Source organism: Bombus fervidus, chromosome 12 (genome assembly GCF_041682495.2).
Source record: "Bombus fervidus isolate BK054 chromosome 12, iyBomFerv1, whole genome shotgun sequence".
Classification (NCBI taxonomy): Eukaryota; Metazoa; Arthropoda; class Insecta; order Hymenoptera; family Apidae; genus Bombus; species Bombus fervidus.
In genome coordinates this window covers 9,366,869-9,394,076 of record NC_091528.1, presented here as the reverse complement: position 1 = coordinate 9,394,076, position 27,208 = coordinate 9,366,869, and the positions used below count along the sequence as shown (strand labels likewise).

Genomic DNA, 27,208 nt, shown 5'->3' with positions numbered 1-27,208 from the left:
AACAACAAACTTTATGACTTCTTAGTAACTTGTTCGTCGAACAACTACGTTGTTATATTTCGCAAACGACAAGTTAAGACACACGGTTGTTAGTATTTTTATATAGGTTGTTATATTATATTTAAATATTTACTATGAAACATCTTTCAGAACGTAATTTTCAGGCATAATTTCTTTTAACAACAAAAACAGCTGAGAATTAGGTTTCATCGTTTGTAAGATCGAAATAAACGTTAACGTCAATTATTCGCGTCATTATCGAATAAATATGTGCACTTAAAGATACTCCTTCTCGTGTAACATTTTACAAATCTTCTCTCGGAAGGAAACGATAACTCGAAACAGCTAAAACGAATTAAGATATCTTAAGATTCAACAGATACTATATATACATTGCGTGTCTACAAATAGAAAAAGAAAAATAAAAACAATAGAGGCTTACAGCAGCGTTATACTATATACATATTTGCATCGTGGCAGGCGTTAAGATTATAATTTAAGATCTCGAAAGAGAGCATCTCTCCCGCGAAACAATGTACAAACGTAATATTTATATCACTTAAAAAATCGCCTTTTATTCTTCCCTGCAGACAAAATCGTTTCTTCACGACGTAAATTTCGCCATATAAACCTCCACTGTAACGTTATATATTTCCTATGACGTTACGTATTTTATATGGTAAATTCGAAAATGAAAGATCTCGGCGGAAGAATAATTTTTTGACGATTTTCTAGAACTTCCACGTTTCTCTATGAATTTAGTGTAATCCTCTGGAAGGGAGTTAGATAGGAGAAAGAATTCGGTTACTGGACTCTCGTTTTTCTCTTTCTGCCATTTTAACTGTATACCAGGGTTCAGTGAACTCTGCCACAGACCTGCGACTCGATTCCACCCAGATAAGGGTAGCCGCTCTTCGCCTCGCTGGGGCTGTGGGGTGTTACGTGATGGTTTATCCCTGCCGGGGTTGGCACCCCTGAAGACGCACCCTGGACCATGCACGCGCTCATATTGGACGCTGTAGGGCTGACACTGCCGCTCAGGCTACCTAGATTCAAATTGCTGGTAGTGAGATTAGAGGCCAGATTGCTGCTACCGTAGTGAGAGGCGTTGAACAATCTGCAACGAAAAAAGAAACGGAGCTCTGCAATGGATGTTTTCTCGGGTTTGTTCAAGGATAAGGAGAGGCAGAGTTAATCGTCGTAATTACAGTCTCCGACTTCTGTTACATCAGAGAAGGGAAATTTATGTGCGACTGCGTGAGTGTAGCGCTGCTGAAGTTATTTAGTTGAAAAATCGTTTATGTTAGCTATACGTGTAATCAACCTGTACCCTGGTATTATGTACGTCATATAATAAACTTCTCTGGTGCGATCATCAGCTACTCTTGAAGGAAAAAATAAAGGGAAGTGTAACTAACTACATAGCGATACAAATTTGTTTGATTCCTCACATAATATCGATCCTGGTAATTAAAACGATACGTCGTTGTATAAGAGAAGTTTCTATACGAACAAACGTTCGATTTCAGCGATCGATAGCGAAGAATTTATTATTTCGCATAAATATCTCTGCAAATCAGAATTGCACTTTGTAAAACTTCCTCGATGAAGCTTCAATCGAAGAATCCTAGACGTTACAATTGTTAATCGACTTTCTGCGATTCTGCGAGTTTGTATCTTTCACAGACATTTTCTGCGTATTTCGAATCGTTATCCCGCACGAACGTATAAACCAATTTTTCCTTTCTCCGATAAGTACCACGTTTTCTACGAGATTAATTAACAAACGTAATAGAGGACCACCTATGATCCTATCTTACATCTACGATTCGAAGGAGAAGCGAACGGAGCATGTTTATTGCCCCAACTATGCGTAGTTTATATCACGGAAGTATTATCTGTACACGTTTAATTTCTCTAAACCTCAAGCATTTCAATTTACCCTGAAAACGAAACTCCTTCGCAGCATCTGCTGATTACCTAACAATCTGATCGATAGGACAAAAAGAAAGAATCTCCGATCTTAGAGAGTCATCGGTGGCGTATTAAAAGAATCACGGCCGATAAAGCGCAGATCTACGCGCATCGTGAGTATCCGCGGATGAGATGATCGCGAGAGACGGGGAACGTAGAAGGTAGCGAAATTCATACGCATGTTGCGCTGAATGTAAAGCAGGTCGACGACGCGGCGTTCCTGGCGAGCGCAGGCGCGACCGTATCAAAGTATTAAAACTGCGGGGCAGTTTCGCCTGCGTATAACCTCCCGATGAAATTCTCTTTTCGTTTCTCGCGAGTCTCAAAGTAACCGCCGGCCAACTTCTCCCTCGTTTCGCCGTGCAATCAAAGCTCGCTGCTCGTTTGCAAACCGATACCGGGGCAAGGCAGCGAGCTTCACGCTCGCACACGTACGAGTACGAATCGTTTAGGGCGTGTCGAGGCTGCCAACAACCGATTTCAAAACGGAGTAGCGGCCCTTTTGACCGTTTCGGCACAGCAGCACGGTTAAGGACCCTAAAGCGTGCCGATGCTGGAACCATTTAATTCCTCTCTCTCCTTTCTTCTTCCTTTATCCGCGCGCCTTTTCCCTTCGTCGTATTCTCGTCCTCCCTTTCTCGTCCTTTCTCGTCCTCTCTCGTCCTTGCACCTTAATTCCTTCTAGGAAACCGTACAGCGGAAGCTGCACGATTTATCGACCGTCCCCGTGTGCTCTACGAATCTATTTTCCTCTAGCCAACCAACGCTACAAATCATATTCAGCTCTATGGAATTGTTAATGAATTCCAGCGAACTTTAGCTGCAACGAATAATTTATAATCGACGCTCGCTGAAATTAAGGCAGAGGCGAGCGGCTAGAGAATTTGTCTGACAAAAGGCGTTTACAGATGGGCTGGTTTGAAATTTTTACGTTCGGCGAAACATCCTAAAATTTCCTTTATACGAGGATTCTTTACCGAAGAGATATCTTGCCGTTGATTAAACCAACTTCGAATATCTTTATCCGAGCGTAGGTTTCTGTTGTTCGATCGCAGATAGCGAGGGAAGTCGATGGTATCGCTCTAACAAGAACAGTGAATTCCACTTAGCTTTGTGCTGTTTGTTTCAAGTATAATCTTCTTACGTGTAACTGCAGTCTTCCTATAATTAGATCATTGGCGTGTAGCGAGATAATAAATATCTAGAAAAAATAAATTTTCACCTATTTATATGAACAGAGGAAAGACTACACGAGTGTAACTATTCCTTGACGTTTTTACACCAGAGACAGAACATGACCAGAGACTTCGAAAGTAATTTGTTATGATTCACCAGCGAAAGAAAATTTCAAAATATAAAACATGAAATTGGAAATATCTTTGACTGCTCTAACAACGATCGCGTTAGCGTTTAATAGAATTTCCTTTGTTTTGGCCGCTCCAAAGCTTCCTATATTTTGAACCATTAATATTCCTCTCGTGCTTCGGTGTCGTTTTGCTCCTCAAACATCCCAATTCCCTGTAAAATTTCATCGGAACGACGCATACGTGCTACTGTCGCATAAAATGCCTGCTGTCCTTCTCCGGCAAAGTCAATTAACCAAAAGCAAAACGCTACTTCATTATATTTCCGATGCTTGGCGTTCGTTTTTAATAACAACGGAGAGAACGGCTGGCAGGATGATTATCGCCTGTATAAACGCAAATGGATATCCATAAAACGCGTGCACCTTGAAAGCGGTGCGCCGCGAAATTCAAACGACGTTGATATTCAGCTGAATCGAATCGCGTGGCGTAATCTTTTGCCCGATGTGATTTCCGCGATCGCGCGGCTACCACGAGGCCGATAAAACGAATGAAAAATGGTCCGCGGTAATGTCTACGGTGTCGGTGGAATTTCGTAGAGGCAGACCCGAAAATCGTGGCAGTCGAGGTCGAACCGCTTCCGGGGTGAAGCAGAGGCCACGAAGTCCCCCGGTTAAAGCTGGATCATCGGCGAAGATCAAGACCCGCGTTGGATTATTAGCCGGTAGCGTTTCATTACGGGGGCCGAAGAAGCAACATAATTGAGGACCACACAGAAAACGTGTCGGTGGGGTCCCGGCTGCTTCGCCGTGCCGAGCCAACAACTCTCTTTCTCTCCCTCGTCTGCCTTCTTCTCGTTCTTCTCTTTTCCTCCTCGGGGAGTCTTTCGTCTCACCTGTTTCATCCACCGCGCGTCGCTTTCTCGTTATTTTCTTTGCTTTTCCCCGCTCGTTCGACCGATTCTCCTCTTCAGGGATTCCATCGCCCAGAGATTCGTACGGTTCGAAACAGTTCGACGCTCGTCATTTCTTCGTCGTCTGTTTTTAGCTATTCGCGTGGTACGTTACGCTGGTCCAGAGTTTCGAATCGTCTTTAATATTCATGACTTTCAAAGCAAATCGGAGAGTAGCGTAGTTCGCTGTTATTTCCTGTCTTTGGTAGCTTCGATGGAGATCAAGCGAATCGTGTATCGTCGCGTTTGCATTTTAAATTTGCAAATAGTAATCATTGTTCATAGATCTCTTTTGTTAAAGCTGGGTGCTACTTTAATACACCATGGGTATCGTAATATTTCGTCTTATCAGACACCTGATTCTTTCATTGGAGTATCTTATCTGATATATTTCTAATTTTCAATATATGCTAAAATATTCCAGTTTAACAACTATAATGTTACGCAGATTCTTATGAAATAATGACTAAACACACTCGTAACCGTATAAAGAGGAATAAAGATAGGGAAATTTGAAAAGACTATAGAGACGAATCTAAGGATAAGGAAGGAACGATATGTATTTTGTCAACGATTAATCCATCCATGAAATCTAATCTTTTCGCTGTATAATTACATATCGATTTCAAACATTTGATTCGATACTTGTTCGTTAAAAGACCAACTTCCCTTGTCGAATAAGTGCCAAATTTTCGACCAATAGATTGCACATGACACGTATAGTGAAAAGGTTGTCGCGGATTTAATCCTTCCTTTTCCTTTTCTCCAGTTTCAGATTCTCAGATTCCGCTTTCAATTTCTCGCTACGCTCTCCGGTTCGCTGTTTCGTTCGTCTTTCTCCTAGGGACTTTCGTCGTTTGCGGTCTGCGCTGCAGCGAATTGGCCTCTGCACTCGGCGTGTAACAGCACGCTGCAGCAGGCGAGCATTTCGCCAACCTGTTATTACGCCACAATGGCTGAATTAATTGTTCGAAACACCCTGTGAGCACAGGCTGCCTTCGCTCTTTCTCCTCACCGAGTATCTGCCGCATTTCTTTCCTTTTTTCTACTAAAGCTTTCCCCTCCGTAAGGCTCGCCCGCTTTAAACGCCCGGGATAATGTATCTCTACCCCGACAACGTGCACTTTGCTTCGACAGTGGACCTCGTGGGGGGTCCTTCTCTGACTTTTAAGCTCGACCGAATTAATATTTTCCCGACTTACGATTATGTTCATAGCGCGCAGAATTACAAATGGGAAACTTTCTCCTGGTAATATGGAAATGAGACACAGATGTCAAAAATAGATCGTTTTGCGGGATTCTTACAAGAATATGATAATTCTTATGAGGAGAGAGAAGCGAAAATACGTTTAAAAGGAAGCATCGAAACATAACGCGATGGTGCAACTTGGAAAATAAAAGTTCTCTGAGCAAACGATAATTTTAGAAAATATTCCAACGTTAAAATCACCGCCTCTCTTTGCTATCTCGTTTAACTTTGTATTTCGTGTTTCAGACAGGCGATGAATTCTATCAAATTCTATCGGTTCTAACATTTATCACTCACTGGCTCCTACGTTTTATCGTCTCGTTTAATAAAAGTCTTTGATAAATAGTAACTTACCCGTAATTCTCCGCAGTCGGTCTTGGCCATTGTTGCTGAGCAGCGTAGTAATTCTCGCTATAGTTGTAATGTTGAGGATAACCAGCCGTGGTTGCTGCGGCTGCAGCTACCGATGCTTGGCCATAGCTCTGATAACTTTCAGCGCTGCTACCGTAATGTTGAGTTTGAAACGATTGCAAGCTCATTGTGTTGAAGGCGTTCAACTGTTGGCTGTTCAACTGCTTGCGAAGCCTGGCTCGTCTGTTACTGAACCATACTTGCACGCGTGCTTCTGTCAAATTTGTTCTGCAACGAAACCGAGAAAGAGATTTTGAGCCGATCGTTTTGCGTAGAAACTACCTGCTCACGATGCTGCTCGTTCAATCATAACAATTTGAATCGGTCGTTGTATTTTGTATAAACCAATAAGAATACAAACTAACATTTATGTAAAAAGATAAAAATTCCACGTACTTTTGTGCCAACTCTTCTCTGGTATACACGTCGGGATACTGTGTTCGATGGAAAGCTGCTTCAAGTTGCTCAAGTTGTTCTCCAGTGAACGTGGTCCTGCTTCTACGTTGCTTCCTCTTCAAGGCGATTCCTGGCTCGCTCTCTGTGTCCGAGTCATCGCCACTGCTGCCTCCTAAAATCAGAATGTAAAATAAAAATATTAATTAACAATATAAGAACAATGTCAATCCTTCCTTCGTATCAAACTATTTTCTTCTCGTTTGTCGCAACTTAGTTATACAAATATTTTTAAAACTGCAATTGTATCAGCCTAGGATTACACTTGAACCGGAGTAAGAAGTCAATTTTCAATGACTATAGTACATTATACAAAACTATGGTTTCGATCATGTCAGCTAGACACGTAATGTAAGCTCGAACGATACGTAAAGAATCGTTCCTCCCATAATTTCGACGAAACCCTACACAGGGCCCAATTATTACTCTCAACCTATTTTTCAACCTACAGTCGTGAGAAAAATCTTGTCATCAATTATCGCGATAAACACTTTGCGCAATATCAAATTATCTCAGCAAAGATCATTTCTGGTACCCAACAGTATAAAGATACTAAAAAGCGAATCTCCTATTTTTAAGCAATCTGCGAATGAGGAAATAGAAGGAAAAAGTCGTTTGCGTGTGTTATCACGAACGATCGAAAGATTTCTCTCAATCACGATACGTATACGCAGGCGTGATGAAATTAATTATGAAAAGCGGCGTTTTCTGCTGCTTGGCACGCGAAAGAGGAGGAATTGAAAATTCCAGGGAACGCGGCGGACGGAGCCGCGCTCTTATCGACGAAAGGAATCGACGCTAAAGGTCCAAGAGATCCCGGCGAGATGTTACGGAGCACGCTTCTTAATAGCGGCAAGAAGGTCTCCCAGTCCAGCACGTGCTGCACGTCAGATACCGAAGATAGGAAGCGAGTCGTTCACGCCCACAGTTCACACGCCGGACTCGGCAACCCACCATTAAGACCCTCCTGATTACAGCCGTGCCAGCCGAACCTATACTAAACTAAAACACCGGAGAAATTAGGGTCCGCCGCGAAGAAATTAAGTTCTTTGACATGTCCCGTCCCACCCGAGCTAAACGAAAGCCTGTCCAACGTCCACGAGATACTTCCTTTCGTCTGGCTTCGCGAGGCTCCGTACCGGAAACTCTTTCGTCTCTCCAATCGACGTCGAGTTTTACGACAACGTAATTGCGCGCCTCTTCTAACGTTTCTGCCTTTCGTTCTCTGCAGCCTTTCGTTTAACCCTTTCGAGTATCGCCGGTATTGTTTCTAATCTCTATCTTGCAATTGTTGCGAGACGAACGGTTGTGCCGTCAGAGTGAATACGTTGCAAAGGCAAGTTTGATTGTATTTAACAATTGCGTAGGGTCAGTGGATTCTTGTCGAATTTGCTGCAATAGCGCGGACGATATATCGAGACAACAGGTGTCAGATAAAGAGAAATGCAAAGTGGTAGGTGTAAAAAGTGGCACAATTGGGTAGGGAGCTATTCCACGAGACAAAATAAGGAAATATGCGGTAAAATTTGTTCGCACGACGCCCCGTTTCTGAGAAAAACGAGTTCCAAGATACGACAAGTAGACGTAAAACTGGCTAGTTCCGAACTGAACAAGAGTAATCGACAGGAGTTAAACTACACGCGAAAATAAGTAAAAAGCGTGGAGTATGAGGCTTGAAAATGAGGTCTTGAACGAAAAATCTTATTTTACATTTACGACTTATTTTCGCACGAATAATAACGGCTAGCCAGGTTTAAGTATTCTTGGCAAATTTTCAAACTCGATTTTCTCAGAAACGAAGCGTCGTACGAAAAAATTTTATTCCATACTTTCGACTTATTTTTTTCACACAGAATAACTCTGTTCCCAATTGTACTTACCACCAGCTACGATCCACCCTTTCTAATCGTCACCAATTGTTCTGTAATTACATTTCAAATGCTGAAGCGTACGAGACGCTGTATATCTATTAATGTCAGTTATTCATGACTAATGATACTGCACTTTGTAACTGAGAGATTGGAACTGCTGATTTTTGCCCAATTTCCTTTAGATTATCGTGGCAATGCATCGAAAGTATCGCAATCCAGCAACCTACTCTCCATAAGTATTTTCTTAAAAAATACCAAATACGTTGTTTTTTAATTTTCAAGAAGATTGAATGCATCGCTTAAATAACAAAGAATAGTTATATAACTATTTTTTGTAGAATTAAAACCTTCCTCGGTTTCTTGTACTGGAAAGAGTTAAGAGGCTGCGCGCATCTACACGGAGTAAATAAAATCGATCTTCCAAAGAGAAGAGTTCTTTCACTCTTATGATTGTCCGATTTTAAAAATGTCCGTCCAAAGGAAGATCTTCGTTCGAAATATTCCTCAGAAACTTTCATGTTCCAGTCCCCTGAATTAACGAAGCTATAGTGTTTCAAGTTTGATTATTAGACGCACATGTTTAAGTTGTGATCGGAGTTTGCGAACCTCTGGAAGCTCACTGAAGAGTTTTTTGACTCTTATGATTGTCCGATTTTAAAAATGTCCCTCCAAAGGAAGATCCTCGTTCGAAATATTCCTCAGAAACTTTCATGTTCTAGTCCCCTGAACTAACGAAGCTATAGTGTTTCAAGTTTGATTATTAGACGCGTTTAAATTGTGATCGGAGTTTGCGAACCTCTGGAAGCTCAATGAAGAGTTTTTTGACTTTTATGATTGTTCGATTTTAAAAATGTCCGTCCAAAGGAAGATCCTCGTTCGAAATATTCCTCAGAAACTTTCATGTTCCAGTCCCCTGAACTAACGAAGCTATGCTGTTTCAAGTTTGATTATTAGACGCATATGTTTAAGTTGCGTTAGGGTTATTCGATATATGTGGAAATCAAAGAAACGCGTGGGTAAATTGTAAGGTATTGAAAGTATATATTTATCGTGAATGTAAAGTACAAAGCGTGGAATACAATGTAAGCTGGTCCAGATCCGCACGTTAGCAATGTTACCCTGAGACTAAAAGAACGCTGAAGCCAACGTCGCACGTGTGCCGCTTATGGCCTGTCGTCGACGCATTCTTTTGTCTATGCGCTATTGATGACCTCGGCGCTTGAGAAAACCGAAGACCAGATGTAGAGTTTTCCTAGAAGTGTCGATCACTTCAACAAGTTGTGATCGGAGTTTGCGAACCTTTGAAAGCTCACTGAAGAGTTTTTTGACTCTTATGATTGTTCGATTTTAAAAATGTCCGTCCAAAGGAAGATCTTCGTTCGAAATATTCCTCAGAAACTTTCATGTTCCAGTCCCCTAAACTAACGAAGCTATAGTGCTTCAAGTTTGATTATTAGACGCGTTTAAATTGTGATCAGAGTTTGCGAACCTCTGGGAGCTCACTGAAGAGTTTTTTGACTCTTATGATTGTTCGATTTTAAAAATGTCCCTCCAAAGGAAGATCCTCGTTCGAAATATTCCTCAGAAACTTTCATGTTCCAGTCCCCTGAACTAACGAAGCTATAGTGTTTCAAGTTTGATTATTAGACGCACATGTTTAAGTTGTGATCGGAGTTTGCGAACCTTTGGAAGCTCACTGAAGATTAATGTTTAAAAAAATTACACGAAAGTATATTTTTTCTGCATTTCGTTAAAGTGATAGGCGAATTAAATCGTGATCGCAGGTTCGCTCGCGTCCGTGCAAAAGTTTTTTTACATTTTCTTTCCCTTTCGACTCAGACACGGCAATTTATGCGTCGATTCCTGAATTAAGTCGATCGATCGACGGGAACGAACGTCTAAATCAATAGCACCTGCGCGAACGTCAGCTCTCGAATTCATGAAGTTGAACGCCGCGAAGTGCACGGCGGTTTCTTCGAGATTAAAGACCTCGCCGCAGCCGTAAATCCTCGTGACGGTTTGAGCAGAACATCTAACCACTTCTCGAAGCCTTCACGCTTTCCACGGCCAGTCAACGCTCGCTTATATCGTGGTTTGTTTCAACAAATAACGAAAAATATCTTGATCGTTCGTTGTTTACTTAAACTGCATGATTTTTTCACTCGTTTAACGCAACGACGAACGTTTCTCGCCCGAAAATCGAAGCTACACCGTCGACGACTTCTTTGAATAAAATCGTGTAACTCTTTCTACAATGTCGTGCAGGATATTGCTTTTCCAGCTTTAAATTCTTCTCGCGAGAAGAAGATGTCTTTTTGCTTCTTCTCAATGTTTTCTCCCAACGTACAGCAACAAACGTAATAATAAATGAAATAATAAAATAATTTAATAGTCTGACTCGTTACATGTGCAACATCAAAGTTGTATATTTACAAAATTTGCAAACATAGAGTAAAGAAAAAATATGAAATAAGCGATCAGGTCCATAGCGCGGACCTAAATCAAAAAGATGAGCTCAAGTGAATCCTTCGCTAAACGAAATTCAGAAATTACCGTCTCACGAGATTTGCAAAAGAACTCCGATCTGAAATTAATGTACCTTATCAAATTTTATTCGCGTTTCGTTAAACGTAACGAAAATTCGTTGAACTCGACGAAACGATATCGTTAAATTACAAAGGACATGATGAATATCGACGGTATAAAGTGAAACAGAGAACCGCAAAGGGTTAATCGTCCAAAACCGTGTAAACAATTACTGTCGAGGGAAGCAGACAGTTATTATCATTATCCCTGACAGTTTCGCTTGACTACCACTTTAGATCAGCGGAACATCTAAATCAATAGAGTCGGACCCTGTTGTTCCTCGAAGAAAACGGCAGGCTCGCTCTGGTGTTGGCGGTTTGTAAGATTAGAGGCAGCCGGATACGGAGCACGAGAGACCACACGCCGCGTGTGTACACGCTCTACCTTTTCCTCTCCGTGTCCTCTCTTTCTCTGCTCTGGCTCTCACCGACCTTCTACCTCTTCTTCTTACCTTCTTCTGTCTACTATTTTTTCCCTTCGTGCTGCTTTCTAGCTTTCCGTTTTGTACTAACTGGCCGTTTAATTTTTAACGAGGATGAGAATGCTCGGCCAAGTGTTCGAACGTAAGTGGAATTAAACGGGGTAGATATTATTGCTACTTTATAATAGCACTTATAATTTCATATGTCAACGTAGGAATAGAGAGCAAATAAAAAACTAGGACCTTGCGTGGGCGTAGAAGTGGGTATAAAAAGATAAAGTTAATTAGTATCGGTGTAACAAGACAGACATTTTTAATTTTTCTAACTTTAATAAAAAAAGAAAAAAGTATTTCTGGCGCAGTGATTAAATTCGACGTTGTTCGTTTCAGTTAGGGGAAGCTCATTTGTTAGAAGAAAATTAGAAAATTAGTTGTGAGAAAATATTTCATCCGTAGAAAATTACCGTCGTAATTTACAGCGCTTCTAATTCTTGCAAATTTAGTGCGTTACAAGTATATGTATAGAAGAGTGTAATCTGATAGAATAATTTTAATTCCTTTCATTTATCACAGCCAGCAGCGTTAAAATCCTAACTTACGTAACGTTACTTCTTATTATTTTTCATTTATATATGTATATCTATTTTTCTTTCTATACAAATCTCCGAAAAACCCACAACCGCGATCGAATGTTTCAAAAGACTTCATTGCCCTTACGTGGTGTAAAAGCAGGAATGAAAAGATCCATAAAGATTTTACATCCAATGGGGAGAGTATTCAAAGAGATTCTTTATCCTTCCTGACATTACGTCGACTGCACGTCAACACGGCGATGGATACGATACTCCGGTCTTTTATTTCAATTTTATATCGTATCATCCGCCATAGCGGTTAATTAATTACATTTTTATGCTTCGTAATATCGACGTGAGCCTATAATACACGAATAAACGAATTCCGATGGATTCTATCATTTATTAAAGCCTTATCTTAAATGTTAAAGAGAACCTGTTAAAAAATCCAACTTCAAAGTATATTATTTCATTTTTCTAATTATCCACTTTTCCCTCTCGTTCTAACACTACGCATAGCTAAACTATTTCAAGTTCCAATGGCAAACCTCGTCGAATTTCTTATCTCAAAGACAAGAAGAATAACTGGAATCACGAAGCCATTGCGAGGTTGCTTTTTAAGTACCACTGTTCGACGCTTTACAACATTAATTTTTCTTCTTTTTAAATAAATTCGCAAGTGTTGCCGAAATACGGAGAAAGACGTATATGCGCAAACTACCGAGGGAAGAAATCGTACAGTTATTCCGTAGAAAAATAAGAAGAAGGATATTTTAAGCTAAAATACACTTTTCCAACTCTTTCCTCCGCCGTTAAAAAAAAGAAAAAAATCTTACTTAGGACGATCATTAGCCGCAACAAACTAATTTTCTCAAACATTTCCCAAGCAACGCCGTTTATATCCGTAGTAAAACGAGAAGAATCGATTCACGTGATTAAGTATACGCAGAGAGATTATTGCCTCAGAAGGAAGTGCAATTGTAGCTCGCTGGTATAGCAGTGCTATTTTCTTCTACGGAGGATATGATCGTGGGAATACAAACTTTACTAAATCATGCAACATTTCACTTAGAAAACGCCTTATAACGCATTCCGGATTCTCGAGCCAGCCGGTACAACGTAATTTGACCGAGGACGAAATGAAGATTTGTGCGCGGCGCGGTGCAAACCGATCAACAGGTAGGCCATCCAGCCGTTCTTACATCGGGCTGCAATTCCCCGGCGTACATCTAATCAAAACTAAATCTTCCCGACAAGGTAATAAACTCGACACATCTACGCACCACGGGACGCCTAATATTTCTTCGCGAGCTTCACCGCCACCAATAAATAAAAAAGAAAGGAACTCCCTTTACGTCCGCCGGCTGGACCTATATTCCCGTTAATCTCCTCTTGCCCTCGAAACTATTCAGTCCTTCGAGCGAGCAAAAGTCCTCCCGATGAATAGATTTATTTAAAGAAACGTTGCTGATTTTGTGGAAGAGAAGATTTTGCGGTCGAGTTATACTTTCGCAGATATTTGTATATCTCCGGTGATATTTTTGCTGAACAATGTTTATCAAATTCTGCTACTTTTTTTTTTTTAAATATTCCTGTTCTATTTTATACTCTACCTTCTTTGCTTCCGACGCGTGCATTTATTAAAATTTGATTTACTTCTACTTGATTTTTAATCGAGCTGTCCTTCCGCTACGTTGTAGCTTTTTCTAAACGAAATTTATCAAATTATGCTGCTTTCTTCGCATATACCTTTTCTCTTTTACATACTTCTTTCTTTGTCTGTAGGCAGAATTTCGTTTGATTATATTTTCTGTATAATCGCGTGGTCTCTACGTTGCGAATTGTCGACAAGTGTTGTCGTCGTATTTACGGCAAATTGGAGCTGCGTGTATGCAGATAAATACGGTAGAAAGTGGATACAGTAACAGAAAGACACAAGAAGTTTGAGTAGTGGATCGACTGCTCGTATACGATTCATTATGGTTGTTTGAATATAGAGATGCGTATATTCTCGGGGATAATTGTAATGGCCTTTCGTGCCAATACGGATGATCCATAATTAGTAATATCTTTCAGAGTTATTTTATATGGGATTCGAGTATCTTTTACTGTAGTAATAGATCACGAAAGAGATGATCGTTATATCGTCAGGATAATACGACTCATTAATTAAAAAAAAAATAAACTCTATAAGTCTCTCATCAACGATCTAACAGAAGAAATTTTTAATTAGTCCTATACTTCTTAGTACGAGTGCTGTAGATACACGAGGATTAAGCCTGATACGTTAACTATAAGCCATAAATTGCTTCTATATATAATTTCAAGGAGGAATCAATTCTGAAAACGTAGTAGCAGCTAGTAGTTGCTATTAAAAAACGAGCCGAAGGAGGAGAAATTTTTCTCGCCATTGAGATAACGTAATTTGTTACAAAGAGCGTTGTAATACCACGAACTACAGCTTTTTTCAGCCGGTACAAAATATACGCGGTATTTATCGCCACGGTACCTTGACTCAATTAACGCAGCCGCACGCTGTAATTACGTTTATCGGTCGATTACCTCGAGCGTTTCATTTACGCCGGCCTGATTGTTTACGCGATGTTAAAACAGCGGCAATGTTCGCAAATTTTACACGCGTCGTACGTCTCTATCGATTTCCACGTACGGGTGGTGTTTTCCTTTTTAAATATCGAATCACACGACGATGATCTTAAAGAAAGAAATGGTCTCACCGAGTATTCCGTCAATGGAATGATTTCTTCGAGGATCATCTCCAGGACGAGTCTGATTCGTGGGGCCACGAAGAAGTCTCGAGATACTGGAAACTGACGGCGCTGACGCTTTGTCACAGATACCATCCTGCTGGCAGAACCACGTTGGACCAGTTAGTATACTAATGGAAATTAATCAAACTTTATTTTCTTCCCTTTTACGTCCTCCATCATGTATTCCGAATATTTAACCAAATTTACGATCGTATAATGGCTTTGAAAATTCTCCAAGAATTTACTGTGAAATCTTTCAACGGTAGATGATATACGACGAGAAACTTGATATATTAGAAATTTTATAAATAAAGTACACGTCGACTTTCGTTTTGTATTTTGAATCACTGTACAGCTAGAATTGTGGTAATGCGTTTGAAGCTGCGTTGAAACCTCGTGCAATCACAAAATGTTCGATCGAATTCTATTCAAGCAATCTGCTTACTACAGCGACTCTTGTGCTAATTCACCAGACCGAAATAGGAAATTATAATTAATTATTTTCCCCTCATAAACGAGCAAAATCCCGATTTATTTGAAACGTAGCAGCTTATTTCGATCAACTGTCTCTAATAAATAATCGTTAAAGTAATTCGTCAGGAAAAGAGGAACGACGTCGTTTAATTAAGATTGACAACCATGACGCGTAATTATAAAAACATTGTCTTGTAGATCATAAAACATTTTTGCACAGAGTGATCGATAGCGTAAAGACATTATCAACAGACCTTTATCAATTTCTCGCGGATCTCCCAGGTGAATATCCCAGGATTCTGTCTCTTCATATCCTCGATTCTCGCCTCGACTTCCGGCGTCGCGACGCGTGGTTTGCTACCGCCGATCACACCTGGCCTTATCGATCCTGTTTCCTGATATCGATTCAAGATCTTCGACACGCAACCATGCGAAACTCTCAATTGTCTCGAGATCACGCACGGTCTCACGCCGGCTGCCGCCATTTCCACGATTTTTAAACGGATATGATTCGGCAGTGGACGTCCATTGATAAAGACACCTCCGAGTTGATTCACACGACCTTGTCCTGGAAAAAGGAAAGATGGAAATGTGTAATATACTTGCATTGATACTTGGCGTGAGAACTAGCGTGGATGCGACACGTGTTAACCCTGTCACGACTATGAAACCATATATGGCGTTCAAAGGAACCGCTTGTTACAAACCGAGGATGTACGTACGTATTTGATACTAGTATCGCGTTACTCAATATTTCCTTCGCGTTTCGATTTAACATTAAATTTGTTTGAGCACCGGGAATAGAAAGATGTTTATACAAACGTACTCTGTCGCAGAGAGTTCATTAGAGACGAAAGGGTTAATATGCAATAAATTAAGTACGCAATGGGAATGAAACACGTTGGTTGCTCCTAAATTAGGTTTTTCACGAGCTCAGCACAATTGTAAGAAATTCCTATTGCGCAACACATTTGCAGAAACTTCTTGAACTGCTTTTCGACGTTCTAACTTTATAGCGTTGACCTGGTTTCCTGAAAGTCTTTTAATCAACTTGCGTACAGCTTCCTTAAACGCTGTTGCCAAACTAAATTCTATGGAATTTTCTTCTAGAACATGCAATTTTTTATCAAGATCAAGAAAATCCAAAGGATGATAGAAGCATCTATTTTAGTCGAGATTCTAATATTACTTACGCGTCGATGATGCAAAAATATTTAAATTGTTTAACAGTAGCAACCACGATCAAACGTCCAGATAGTCATCTAAGTCATCATCAACCTTGATTTCAATTCCAGCGATGGAAACACGCGTGCAATTTCATGCAAACCGTACATGCACTGCAAAAATGCTTCTAAATCAATTTGAAAGCGAGAGTCGGTGCAATACGAAAGCTCAAATCATCGCTGGCATAGAGCGAACATTTTTCGGTATTACAAAAGTTGTCCAGAAATTTCGGTGTCACGCGAAATGCCACTCAAACGCTAATTACCTGCAATTAGAAACCGCTTTAACGAACCTAATTATAATAACGAAGTGAAACAAGAGGGCAGCAAAATGTAAGCGAAAAAGTAAGTAGGAAGGAGCGGCAGTCGTTTGAAAAAGAATACGAAGGAGGAACTTGGGAAGGAAAGAGATGCTATTGTCGGTCCTTTTATTAAGCGCATCGTGAAACTTGGCGAAGAAAGAACTGCACGTAAGACAGAAATCCATGACTAAGCAAGAGAAGAGTAACGCGTACCTCATACACTATGTGTATGGTTTTGCATACGGCTATATGCAAATATTATGTCTACAGAATATAATATCGATAAAAGATGCTCTACATTCGTCAAGTTTTATAGAAATCAATTAATATTAATATCAAAACAAGCAACATTTTAACGTCCTCGACGTGTTAATATTAAGACAAGCGATATTTTTAAAATGATGAAAAGGGCAGAATAATGTGTTCTCTGTGTATATTCTTTGTCCATTGTCTTCGCAATATACAAATCAAAGCAGTTCTAAAACAAGCAATAGATAAATACTACGGTAATCGTTCGCAACGTTGTACTCGTCTGATATTCTGAAAAGAATAAAACGTTCAACATCGTACAATAGTAACACCCACATATCTCGTTTCGAATAACTTACAGATTGAAAATTATCGAACCGAAGATCCTCCATCGATTACCGCACGCAAAGATAAAATTATCAGCGCGTGTAGATGATTCAGGTTTCTGTAGCACTTAATTAATTTCTATCGCGTCAATTTGTACATTCGCTGTAAATCTGCATCGAAACAAAAAAAAAAAAAAAAAAAATATCGCTGAACCACAAGAGTGCACGGTGTGCTACCCGCGATATAAACTTTACGACGCGCACAGGTAATTGGATGCGATAAAGAACCATTGTTTCAAACACGTTGCTCGAGGGGGTGTTCTCGCGAGAGAGCTCTCGTAAGTCTTCTCGTATATGACGTCTCATTTCTTAGAGTAATGCTAGACGAAACATTGAACTCTATGCTCTCGCATCCGCTGACACTTTATCGTTATCCACCCCTCCAATTTCAGGAACAAGATTGCGAATGATCAAGTCGACGGTTCGAAATCGGTGTTTTTGCTCCACGTACATCGACGTACTCTTATTTCGGTTGGTGTAATTTGTAAAAAAAATAGGTAACACAGCTAACAGATGAATAAACGTGATTTTTATTCCGCTTCAGATTTTCTGTTTTCGCAATCAACAAAAGGTATCGTTCACTAAATTAGACTTCGAATTTTATTGAGCCAGAAACAGGATTATTGTTTGTATTTTCATCGAACGTAGCGAATCTGTTCTGTATCTGAGAATTCGTCGTGAGATACCAATCAAGAAATCAACAATTGATAAAAAAGGAACTTTATCTAGCACCTAAAAAGACACCCACTGCAAGGGTTACGTTACAACGACACGCAGAAACTACACGTGTAATCGAAAAGGAAGGCAGAAGACCCAATTAATGTCCTAAATAAAGAAACCGCCCGCGATTCGAATGCTGAAAAGATAGGCAATCAGCGGAAGAGAGAGCGAGAGAAAAAGAGATAGTGGAGGCTAACGACTCGCTAAAAATTGATAATCATCGTAGTAATGGGCCTGTCGTTACACGAATCCTTCGTAACACCTGCTACGAAAACTTCTGCTAATTACCACGGCATAACTCAAAAAGATGTACCCCACCATCGTCTCCATCGGCCGTTTTCTGGTGCCGCCAAAGTAGTCCCGTTTCGTCATTCATCAAGTCCGCGAGATTTACATCCCCCTCCCTCCTACTTGGTGGGATCCCGATGGCCCGTAAGGCGCGTAAGGACATATCCACAAGCGCGTGCAACGCACACAGCGCACTCTTAGGCGGATCGTCGCGTACGCACGGCCCTCGGACACCTCTCATGACGTCAGTCAGGCCGCGGGGCCCGACGGGATTACAGGCAAGATCAAAAGGCGCCGACCGCCGCCGCCGACTCGATCTCACTCGCTCTTTCTCTTTTCACGGTCTTCGTCTTTGCCCCACGTTCCTCTCGGTACGCGCGAGGAGAGTCGCGCGGGATCCAAAACGGGCTCGGAGCGAAAGGACCTGGTCACGGGGTGGCCACTTCTTCAGGGTCCCCATGCACTTCGCTGGCGCGACAATACGTGAAATTTTCTGCATAACCCGGTCGATGTGTCCTCCATTGCGAAACACGGTTACAAGTTGCGCACTGGCATGGTAAGTGCAATTTTGTTGCGCACCGACTACTCGAATAACTCGCGATCGGTGATCCGCTACATACGTGGTGGTTGAGAGGATTTAAAGGAAGCTGCTATCCGAAACTCGTTACATAGAGGTGGAAATTTCGACGAACGTAATTCTTGGGAATTTTTTAGTCTCGTCGGACGTCTTCTCGATATTCGAATTTTTAATCCCTCGACCTTTTTACGGGGATGTAGTATACTTTTTTCGTGGACGAATTATGCGAGGAAGTTTAAAAAGGTCAGGGATATACGTAGCTGGAACGTTGATGAAGGAGCACGCGGTCTTGTGATTCGAAGGTATCGACCATATGGTGGACACGCATATTCGCTGTATGTGGACACGGCAGGACACGTAGAAAATCTTCGTATAATAGTAATAGGGTAGTAAAGGGATAGTAGTAGTAATAAAAGAAGTAGTAACGTTTTACAAGTAGTAGAACACCGCGTATACATGTTGGCTAGTAGGAAGGAAGCAAGGTGGATCTTCGTTGATGGCGAGTGGTAATTGGTAGAAATAAGGAAGAGAGGAATATGTCTATGGGTTAACATCGAGGGTCAAAGAGAATTTAAATTGTTGACTCTGTTGGGTTTCAAGAAGAAACCTTTTTGGATAGTGAAATTGCGATCAGATTAACTTTGGGATGTTTTCTGCTTAGAACGATTAGATTTGTGAATGTTAATATGTAGCGGCCAATTAATTTTTATTATAAAATAAACGATCTCTCTCTTACGATAGCAGTATCATATCTTTCAAAGTATGGACGTAAGTTACGTAGTATTACGAAGATGGCAGATGTTAAACGAATGTGATACTAGTGTCATAGGATTATCGTAATCAGGACAATATATCTTTGAACGAGCAACTTCTCTATCTTTGTTTTTCAACGTATTTCGATCCTCCGATGGAAACTACTTGCTGAAGTATAATCTAGATGTAGAGCAAGAAACGTGTGACGCTCATTAACATGCTTGAAAACTTTGTATCTGGTGGCGGAGGTAAGACCACCCTGTAGAAAAGATAAAAGGGGCCGATCTGTTCGGAATAATGGAGAAAATAATTTCCAGCATGAATTATTGATAACAGGTAATTGATTGTGGGCGATCACGCTAATATCCATGATCGTGCCGATATGAAGCGATAGGGGCTTCCCCGATTTGAATTCGCTCGACGCAACTCGCATGATTAAAATTTACCCTAAGGCTATCGAGTTTCAATGGTGTTGGTATTTGTTAGATATCATTTGACTAGCCAGTGGCCATAAAGTATACTTAATTTATCAAATCTCGTGTGCACGAAGCAGACTACGCCTTCTATCATCAATAACGTCAATTTTTCTTTTCGATGTTATTAAACGTTACTTTACTATAAAATTGTAGCTTAGATTGGCAATCCATAAGAAGAATACCATTCGTCCATTACTCTGACATATTTATTGTATCTGCTGAATTCGTTATCCTACATTTCACACATTTATTTCTCCTCTAATTCGTTCTCCAACAGTATTTTTAGACTGCCCTTATTAGTAACATTTATAACACGAGTAAGCAAAGATTCAATTTCTATTCGACGCAGGTATAACTTCAAACGATCGAAAGCAAAGGGACAAATATTTCAAGACTGTGAAGAGCGCGATAAAAATATAGATACATAGGAAACATTGAAAAATAATATGTAACACTCATCAACAATAAAGAATCATTGTTATATGTTGTACCTTATTTGCGGCTGTCTATCGTTGTATTGAAAATGTTAGAATTACGTATGAAAATATAATAACGATCGTGTGTATCGTAACACATTTATTATATTATAAAACAGCTGACGTATGTATAAAAAAGATACTGACCCCTAGAAACCAGAACAAGGAAGTCGATCAAGAAACGCGAACGTATATATACATGTACAGAACCAAGACGATCTAGAAATACAACGATCAAATTAAAATGAAAAGTCCAGCGAAGAACGAAGTAACTAAAATTCACGTGCCAGCTCATCGAACGTACCTCCACGAGGAATAAATCACAGCGAATCAATAAGAACAGCCGGAGCCAGCACTTTAACGAAGCTAACGAACCTAAAATCCATAACGCGGCGCGTTCCGGGCGATTTTTCAGAGCGGCCAAACCCGGCAAAACAAACCGCTCGTTAACCATTCCGAGCTCGGTTGATCAAGAATCAATGACCAATTCCGTTCGTTTCGAATAGCATTCGTAACCGCATGATAAATGACGAATTGCGCAAACAATCGGGACGGGAACGTGTCTCGATCGCTGGTTGCCTGCTCGCCTGGCGGCCCCGATGAAAAGCCAAGGGGAAACGATTTGAGAGCCCAGAAGAAGAGGAGGAAGAGGTGGCCGTGTACCTGAGTGGGAGTATCCGCATGTACCAAGAGGATGCATGTACTTAACGTTCGGTGTGAGTTCCGAGTTGCGAAGGCTTCAATCAACGTGCCGTCGCCCGCGGCCTATCCGATATCAGACATTAGGTACCCACGGCTCTGGCTACGTACTTTAACTCTTTCACGTTCCGACGCCCACGAGCGTGGCCTGCCTCACAGCCGAACTTCTTTCCAGACGTAGCATACGCGTTCACCGAGAAAAGGCGCCGAACGCACGATGTTTAACCCCGAACGCGATGGGTCTGCGTGTATTTCGTGCTTATTCTGGCGAGGGCGATGTATTTTTTCTTACGACCTGTACGAAAGTGGAAACGATCACACGGTTATTCCAACACTCGTGGAGACTTATTCCGGTACCGTTACAGCGTTCTTCATAAGCTGAAAAGTTACAATTACACAGGCAGATTTTTTAAATAAAATACAATTTTATTTAATATGCAATTTAGTTTTTAAATGTTCGCACGTGCACGGAAAAGCGTACAGATAGGCAAAGTTAAAATCTAACGATTGTCAGGTTCGTTTAAAGTTAAATTGACAATTTTTGTGTTCTTCGTTTGCAAATGTTCGCAATTCTCTGATTTTGGACGAATTTTCTGCAACTGGTAAATTAATTAAATTAAGCACACGAGGATATTGGAACGAATTTAATAGAATGGGGCTTAATTGATATTTCTTCGTCGATACAGGGGTTTGACTTTGTTCGATGAAGAAGCTTTTCTATCAACTTCTCCTGTTAAATTTCAGGTATTGCTGTTTAATCGCCGTGTTTAATCCACTCGTTAATTGCTCGATATTCGATAGACCATACAAATCCCATCGCACGACAACGTCTACCATAAATGCTACGAATTTTCTGGAGACCAAATAACTTGTGCGATTTTTGTAGCAACGATTTAAATGACAAAGTGTATTTTTTACATAGACGTGGATTTAAAGATACAATACGATCAGTCTGTGCAAGATCTGGAGAAAGTCTGGTTGAGTTATGTGTTGAAGAATGTGTCAGAGCACGTCGTATAAGGTTCGGTATGTAAGATAAAGATTTATCGTGTTGTATATTTCATTCTAAGGTTACGCTGGATGGAATGAAAAGTACGTTGTAAAAAAAATATAAAGCAACGTGTTCCGGATATTTTAAATTAAAGATTCGGTTTCTCATCACTCAATAAAATGTAATACGTTGTTTTTACCGTGTCGTCGACCTCGGAATTGAAAATAATAGCTAGACCGTGTTATGCAAATTGATATATACTTTACATATTACGCGCAGTCTGAAAATTTTTGCACTTTCTCTCATAAATGCATAACGATCCACAGTTTCCAAATCGAACAATCAAATACACCTGTACTCCTTTTTCTTCGATTTATCATTTGGGGACGTTGTATTAATTGTTTAAAAAATCGACACAACGAAAGTATATTCTATGAAATACGATTACTACGCGCTCGTTGATTAATTGTAGGCATCTTACTGCATAAAAGACATTTTATTACAATTTGTTATAAAATATGTAACAGTAGACTTCGTTATAACGATAAGATTAAAATCCTACGTTTCTTCGAAGAAAGCGTTCAACATTGTAAGAAACGATCGTCAAACGTAAAAAATTGGCCGTAATCACCTCAGAATGACCCAAATTCAGTCACCCATGCTCGTTAAAATAAAAATAAAATAGATACAAGAATTTTCTGTTTCTCGTAACGATAATTGAGCAACCCTGTATAATGGAGACCGCGAATTAAAGTCGTAAACGCGCGTGCGCTTGTTTCACGCGCGTTTATTCGAAACCTTTCATCGTTTCTGATGGGAATCGGTAATGGTCGAAACTCCGCTGGCCCGAATTAATTCACGCTTTCGCGGGGCCGAATTAAACGGTTTGCGTAACTCGAAGATGAAATGCGTCCGAAGAAGGTCACTCGAGGCGTGGAAGGGAAAAAAAAGGCAAAAGCGTTTAACGGGCGGGGAATAATTCACTCGAAGCGCATCGTAAAACCATTAACATCGGCTGTAAAAGTTCCATCTGCCCTTTGAGAAGCAGCCTCGAAGAGGAGACCGACGTCGATATATGTCGGTATGCGAAACGTCAACTTTAGCCTCGTTTCCATGCATATCGTTTCTGCGATCTTCATTTGCATCGGTTTGCAGGGACAATCGATCTCGAGGCCATATTTCGACTATGATTCCATTTATTATTAAGTTTGTTCAAACGTTAGAATTTGCCAATTAATTCATTCATATCCGAGTTATTTTCAATCGAAGACAAGGAAGTAATAACAATTTGAGCAGAGAATCGAAATAAGCGTTTACCATGGAAGTTTAACATTTGAGAATAATAATTTCAGCAAGGTGATACTCGAAAATGTTCCTGCGGACAACATAGAAAAACGTTACATCTACGTATCATCGAACACTACGATTTAATAAACTTTAATATGAAATTAAATTACAAACTCAACGATATTAATGACAGATTAGTTTCGCGAAATTGTTCAACGCGTATAAGAATAATTTCAAATGAAGTCGGGAAAGTTATAGAGTCTAAAATTTATAAAATATTAAGCCAGATATTACACGAAATCATAATTCATGCATTATGTGATAAAGTGTTTTTGATATCCGTCCCTACCGTTATTATGTTATCACATAAATTAAGTTTTTACGCATCGGACCATCCGAGATACATACGCGCTGGAAATGATGAATGATGTCGAATATAACGGTAAGCGACGGCTCTCTTTCATCAAATTTTGACACTTCCGATTTTTTAAATACACTCATTCACATATTTTTTTACGTTACACTCAACAACTTATGATCTGAAAGAAGTTCAACGTTTCGCCGCTGACAAATGTCACGACGCAACGTTCCATCTCTTTGTACGATACCTGCGAACCTTTGTACCGATTCTTTTTCCAATAGGTGTAAAATTAATAATATACAACTTATGATAAAAAAAAAAAAAGATAGCCAATCAATAAGAAATACCTGTAATAAATATTCTCGATGTGAATAATTACAAATACTTCCGTAAAACAGCAAACAAAATAATTTGTACTTAATCTTCGTAAATAATATTTATGAAAGTTTTTATAAATTTACAAATAGACGTTAGAATTTTTAATTTCATATCAAACTCTTCTAAGTTAAACTTTAACCACGAAGAAGCAAGTTTCTTAAGATTAAAGATGCATATACAACATAGGAAATTGGATCAATTAATCCTTCTTATATGTTCAATACGTAAAGTTGTAACGCGGAATTGAATAATAAATATCGTAATTTAATTTGAATAAATATATCGTAAATACGACGAGTTTATGTAATTCTAACGAGGAGAGTTCCTTCTGTTTTCCTTGACGCCGGACGATCTTCAGTGGCTCGTGTTTAGCGACGGTATCCAATAGAAAACGGCGTCCCATAATGTACACAATACGAATGCTTCTATCAATTTGCTTCAAATAAATTAATAAACTTATATAAGAAAGGATACTAATATCTCTTTAAAATAACACTTAATGAATAATCATTGATATTATAGATTATATATAACACCATGTTGAGATTCTTTTGAGAAGAAATAACGCATAGGCCAATTACATAGAGACAATGGAGACGTGAGAACGATCAATTAATTAATTAATCAATACGAAGAATGAAATACTCGGAACAAAATCTCAGTTATCCACGATTTTAAAACACATTTCTATCCAGACTATCGTATTGCTCCAACACAAAACCTCTAAACACTGGAACCACCAAAGCAATTAAAACGGCGAACTCATAGTGTTGCATAAATATTTAACATATTCACAGTATTATGTCTGTTTGAACAATTGTTGCTAAAGTAATTTAATGTCCCGCGTTATCTACCTTTCCACGTTCTACTTGCTTCAATTTCTTCGATGCAAATTCTTTACCGTAGTCGACCATGGTGCTAATATTAACATACACGAGAGATCATCTCATCAAACAAACACACGTACCTTGGAAAGGATATCCAGTGAAATAGGGTGCCATGTTCAGAGTGCTGACTGCCATCTAGCTAATCGTCGTTGTCTTCAGCCGTCCTTGGATCACCAAGCCACCACAAAACGCCAGACGTTATCAATAAACGTAACCGAAATACCGTTCCTCCTTTCTATTCTCTTTCAACTGTCCCTTGCAATCACTTCACACGCAACTTGAACGAAACTTACAATAAAGATACGACGGCAGGAAAAAAGACGAGCTGCAGAAAAAGGAATTGGAGTAACCTGGTCGCGAAACGATCTGTCTTGTCGGGGTTAGGATGACGGAAACGGATCTGTTTTCCCGGATGCGAGTAAAATGATCGTGAGACCTGTTTGCTTCGGGGTCTCGGCTCGAACTGTTCGGCTGCCGATTCGTACGGAGGCTGGTGGCAAAGGAGGCTGAGAATAAAAGAAAGGAAAAGAAAGGCCGAGGTAACACCGAGGGCAAAGAAGGCTCCGCCTTCGTTCAGGGGCCCTGTCGAGGTGGGAACGTCTGGGTCCAAGAGCACCTTGATGGCTCTAGTCGAGCGGTGCATTGGTCACCTCGAAGGTGACCTCCTGAAGGTGGAGGTGGTCTCTTCCATGACTCCGCCCGACTTTCTCCTTTCCTTCGCGAGCGCAGGCCTCTTCGGCTTGCTCTCCACGCGTACCCTCACGCTCTTTCGATGTCCGACCGGTGGAGGTAGGATCGGTAGCTAAATGTAATGACGTTTAATCGAACGCGATCGTTTCTCGATAATGTGCTAAAACACAGGGTTACACGTATCAGCTAAGCTTCTACATCTTGAAACTCCATCTTCGAATGATCAAATTTGGGCTACGTTGCGAGACAGCTTTGGACTTTAATGCGATAAGCGGTAAGGAAAGAACGAGAGATTATTGGGCAGTTTAGGATCAGCGAGAAAAGATATGAGGAATGAGAATATGATTTGAATAATACTATGGTAGGGTGCAAGAGCTAATGAAATAAGGAACAAAATGTATCTACCTATAGATAACGAGGAACAATTTTCATCGGACGTATGGATATTCCAATTTTATTTCTTATTTTCTCTTATTTTATTCGGTGGTTTTGATTTTCGTTGGAAAGTTTTGTTCGTTTTCGTAACGATAGCGACTCTGTTTATCAAAATCAGAACGTCGATCGCGAAACTTGGTAACCCTGGTAGAAGCTGCATCGCGTGATTCGACCAATGGGATCGTGTAAGGTTCAGAGGAATCTATTTCGCACATGTCATAGTCGTTGCTGTGTCTGTGATTCGATTCGCGTCGTTAATTAAAATGAATTGTATTTGACGAGTGATCGTGCGTTTAATTGAATCGCGAAACCCTAGGGATCGATGATGCATCTTCGTGTCGCGTCGAACAAACGCAACTCATTTTCCATGTTTTAAGGGAATATTTCCAGTTAGAAGGAGCGACAAATTATTTTCTTTCCTTGAATATATAGATTTCGATTTGATTTGTTTTCCTTTTGGCAAATAGAACAACACGAATCGTGACAATCGTTCGTGCTGCGTTTACGGTAAACATGTAAACAGCCTAAATCGGTGCATAAACCTGTCTTTAATAATCTACAGAAATATTTAAATAGGTAAGATTAGCTACTAAAGCATTTATATTTATTTTTGTAAGATTTTGTTGCCAAAATGCGATCGGTTAAAAGGGTTTTGAACTATAGAATTGGTTTCTTCTAAGAAACAGAAAATGTTTCCAATCCCATCACGTTCTCCTTTTGTGATCTTCAAACGTAATAGCTTCAATTAATTACATTCGTAGCAGATGTAAAAAGTAAGCAAAGGTATAAATTCTTTCAGTCTCTTCAAACACTTTTTGTATGATACAAAGGCTAGTACAAATTTCAAGAGATCACGTGACATATTTTAATACGTCAATGATCAATCTTCTTCATCCTTTCTTAGGGCGTTAGGCATTTCGAGCTGATTCCCCGCTGCGACAAAGGAATCTTCTCTGATTCGCGTGTAATCACCTTTGAGATTAGCCGAAAAACAA

At 40.0% G+C, this 27,208-nt stretch overlaps 1 protein-coding gene and 1 long non-coding RNA gene across 2 annotated transcripts in view; one reads left to right on the top strand and one right to left on the bottom strand.

Moving 5' to 3' along the window:
• LOC139993287 (uncharacterized) overlaps positions 1-27,208 on the top strand; it is an 84,557-nt gene that overhangs the window by 51,311 nt on the left and 6,038 nt on the right. The window lies entirely within an intron of this gene.
• Positions 788-25,533, bottom strand: LOC139992815 (protein gooseberry). Its single transcript, XM_072014024.1, has 6 exons — positions 25,169-25,533; positions 15,290-15,603; positions 14,529-14,658; positions 6,287-6,458; positions 5,834-6,118; positions 788-1,117 (listed from the first exon to the last, which is right to left on the bottom strand). The coding sequence occupies exons 1-6, from the start codon at positions 25,221-25,223 to the stop codon at positions 856-858; spliced, it is 1,218 nt and encodes a 405-aa protein (XP_071870125.1). The 5' UTR covers positions 25,224-25,533; the 3' UTR covers positions 788-855.

Coding starts and splice junctions, on each gene's coding strand:
- LOC139992815 (XM_072014024.1), bottom strand. CDS start 25,223: ATGGCAGTCAGCACTCTGAACATGGCACCCTATTTCACTGGATATCCT. Junction 14,659..15,289: donor TCCGCGAGAAATTGATAAAG/GTCTGTTGATAA, acceptor TGGTTCTGCCAG/CAGGATGGTATCTGTGACAA. Junction 6,119..6,286: donor AGAGAAGAGTTGGCACAAAA/GTACGTGGAATT, acceptor GTTTCGTTGCAG/AACAAATTTGACAGAAGCAC.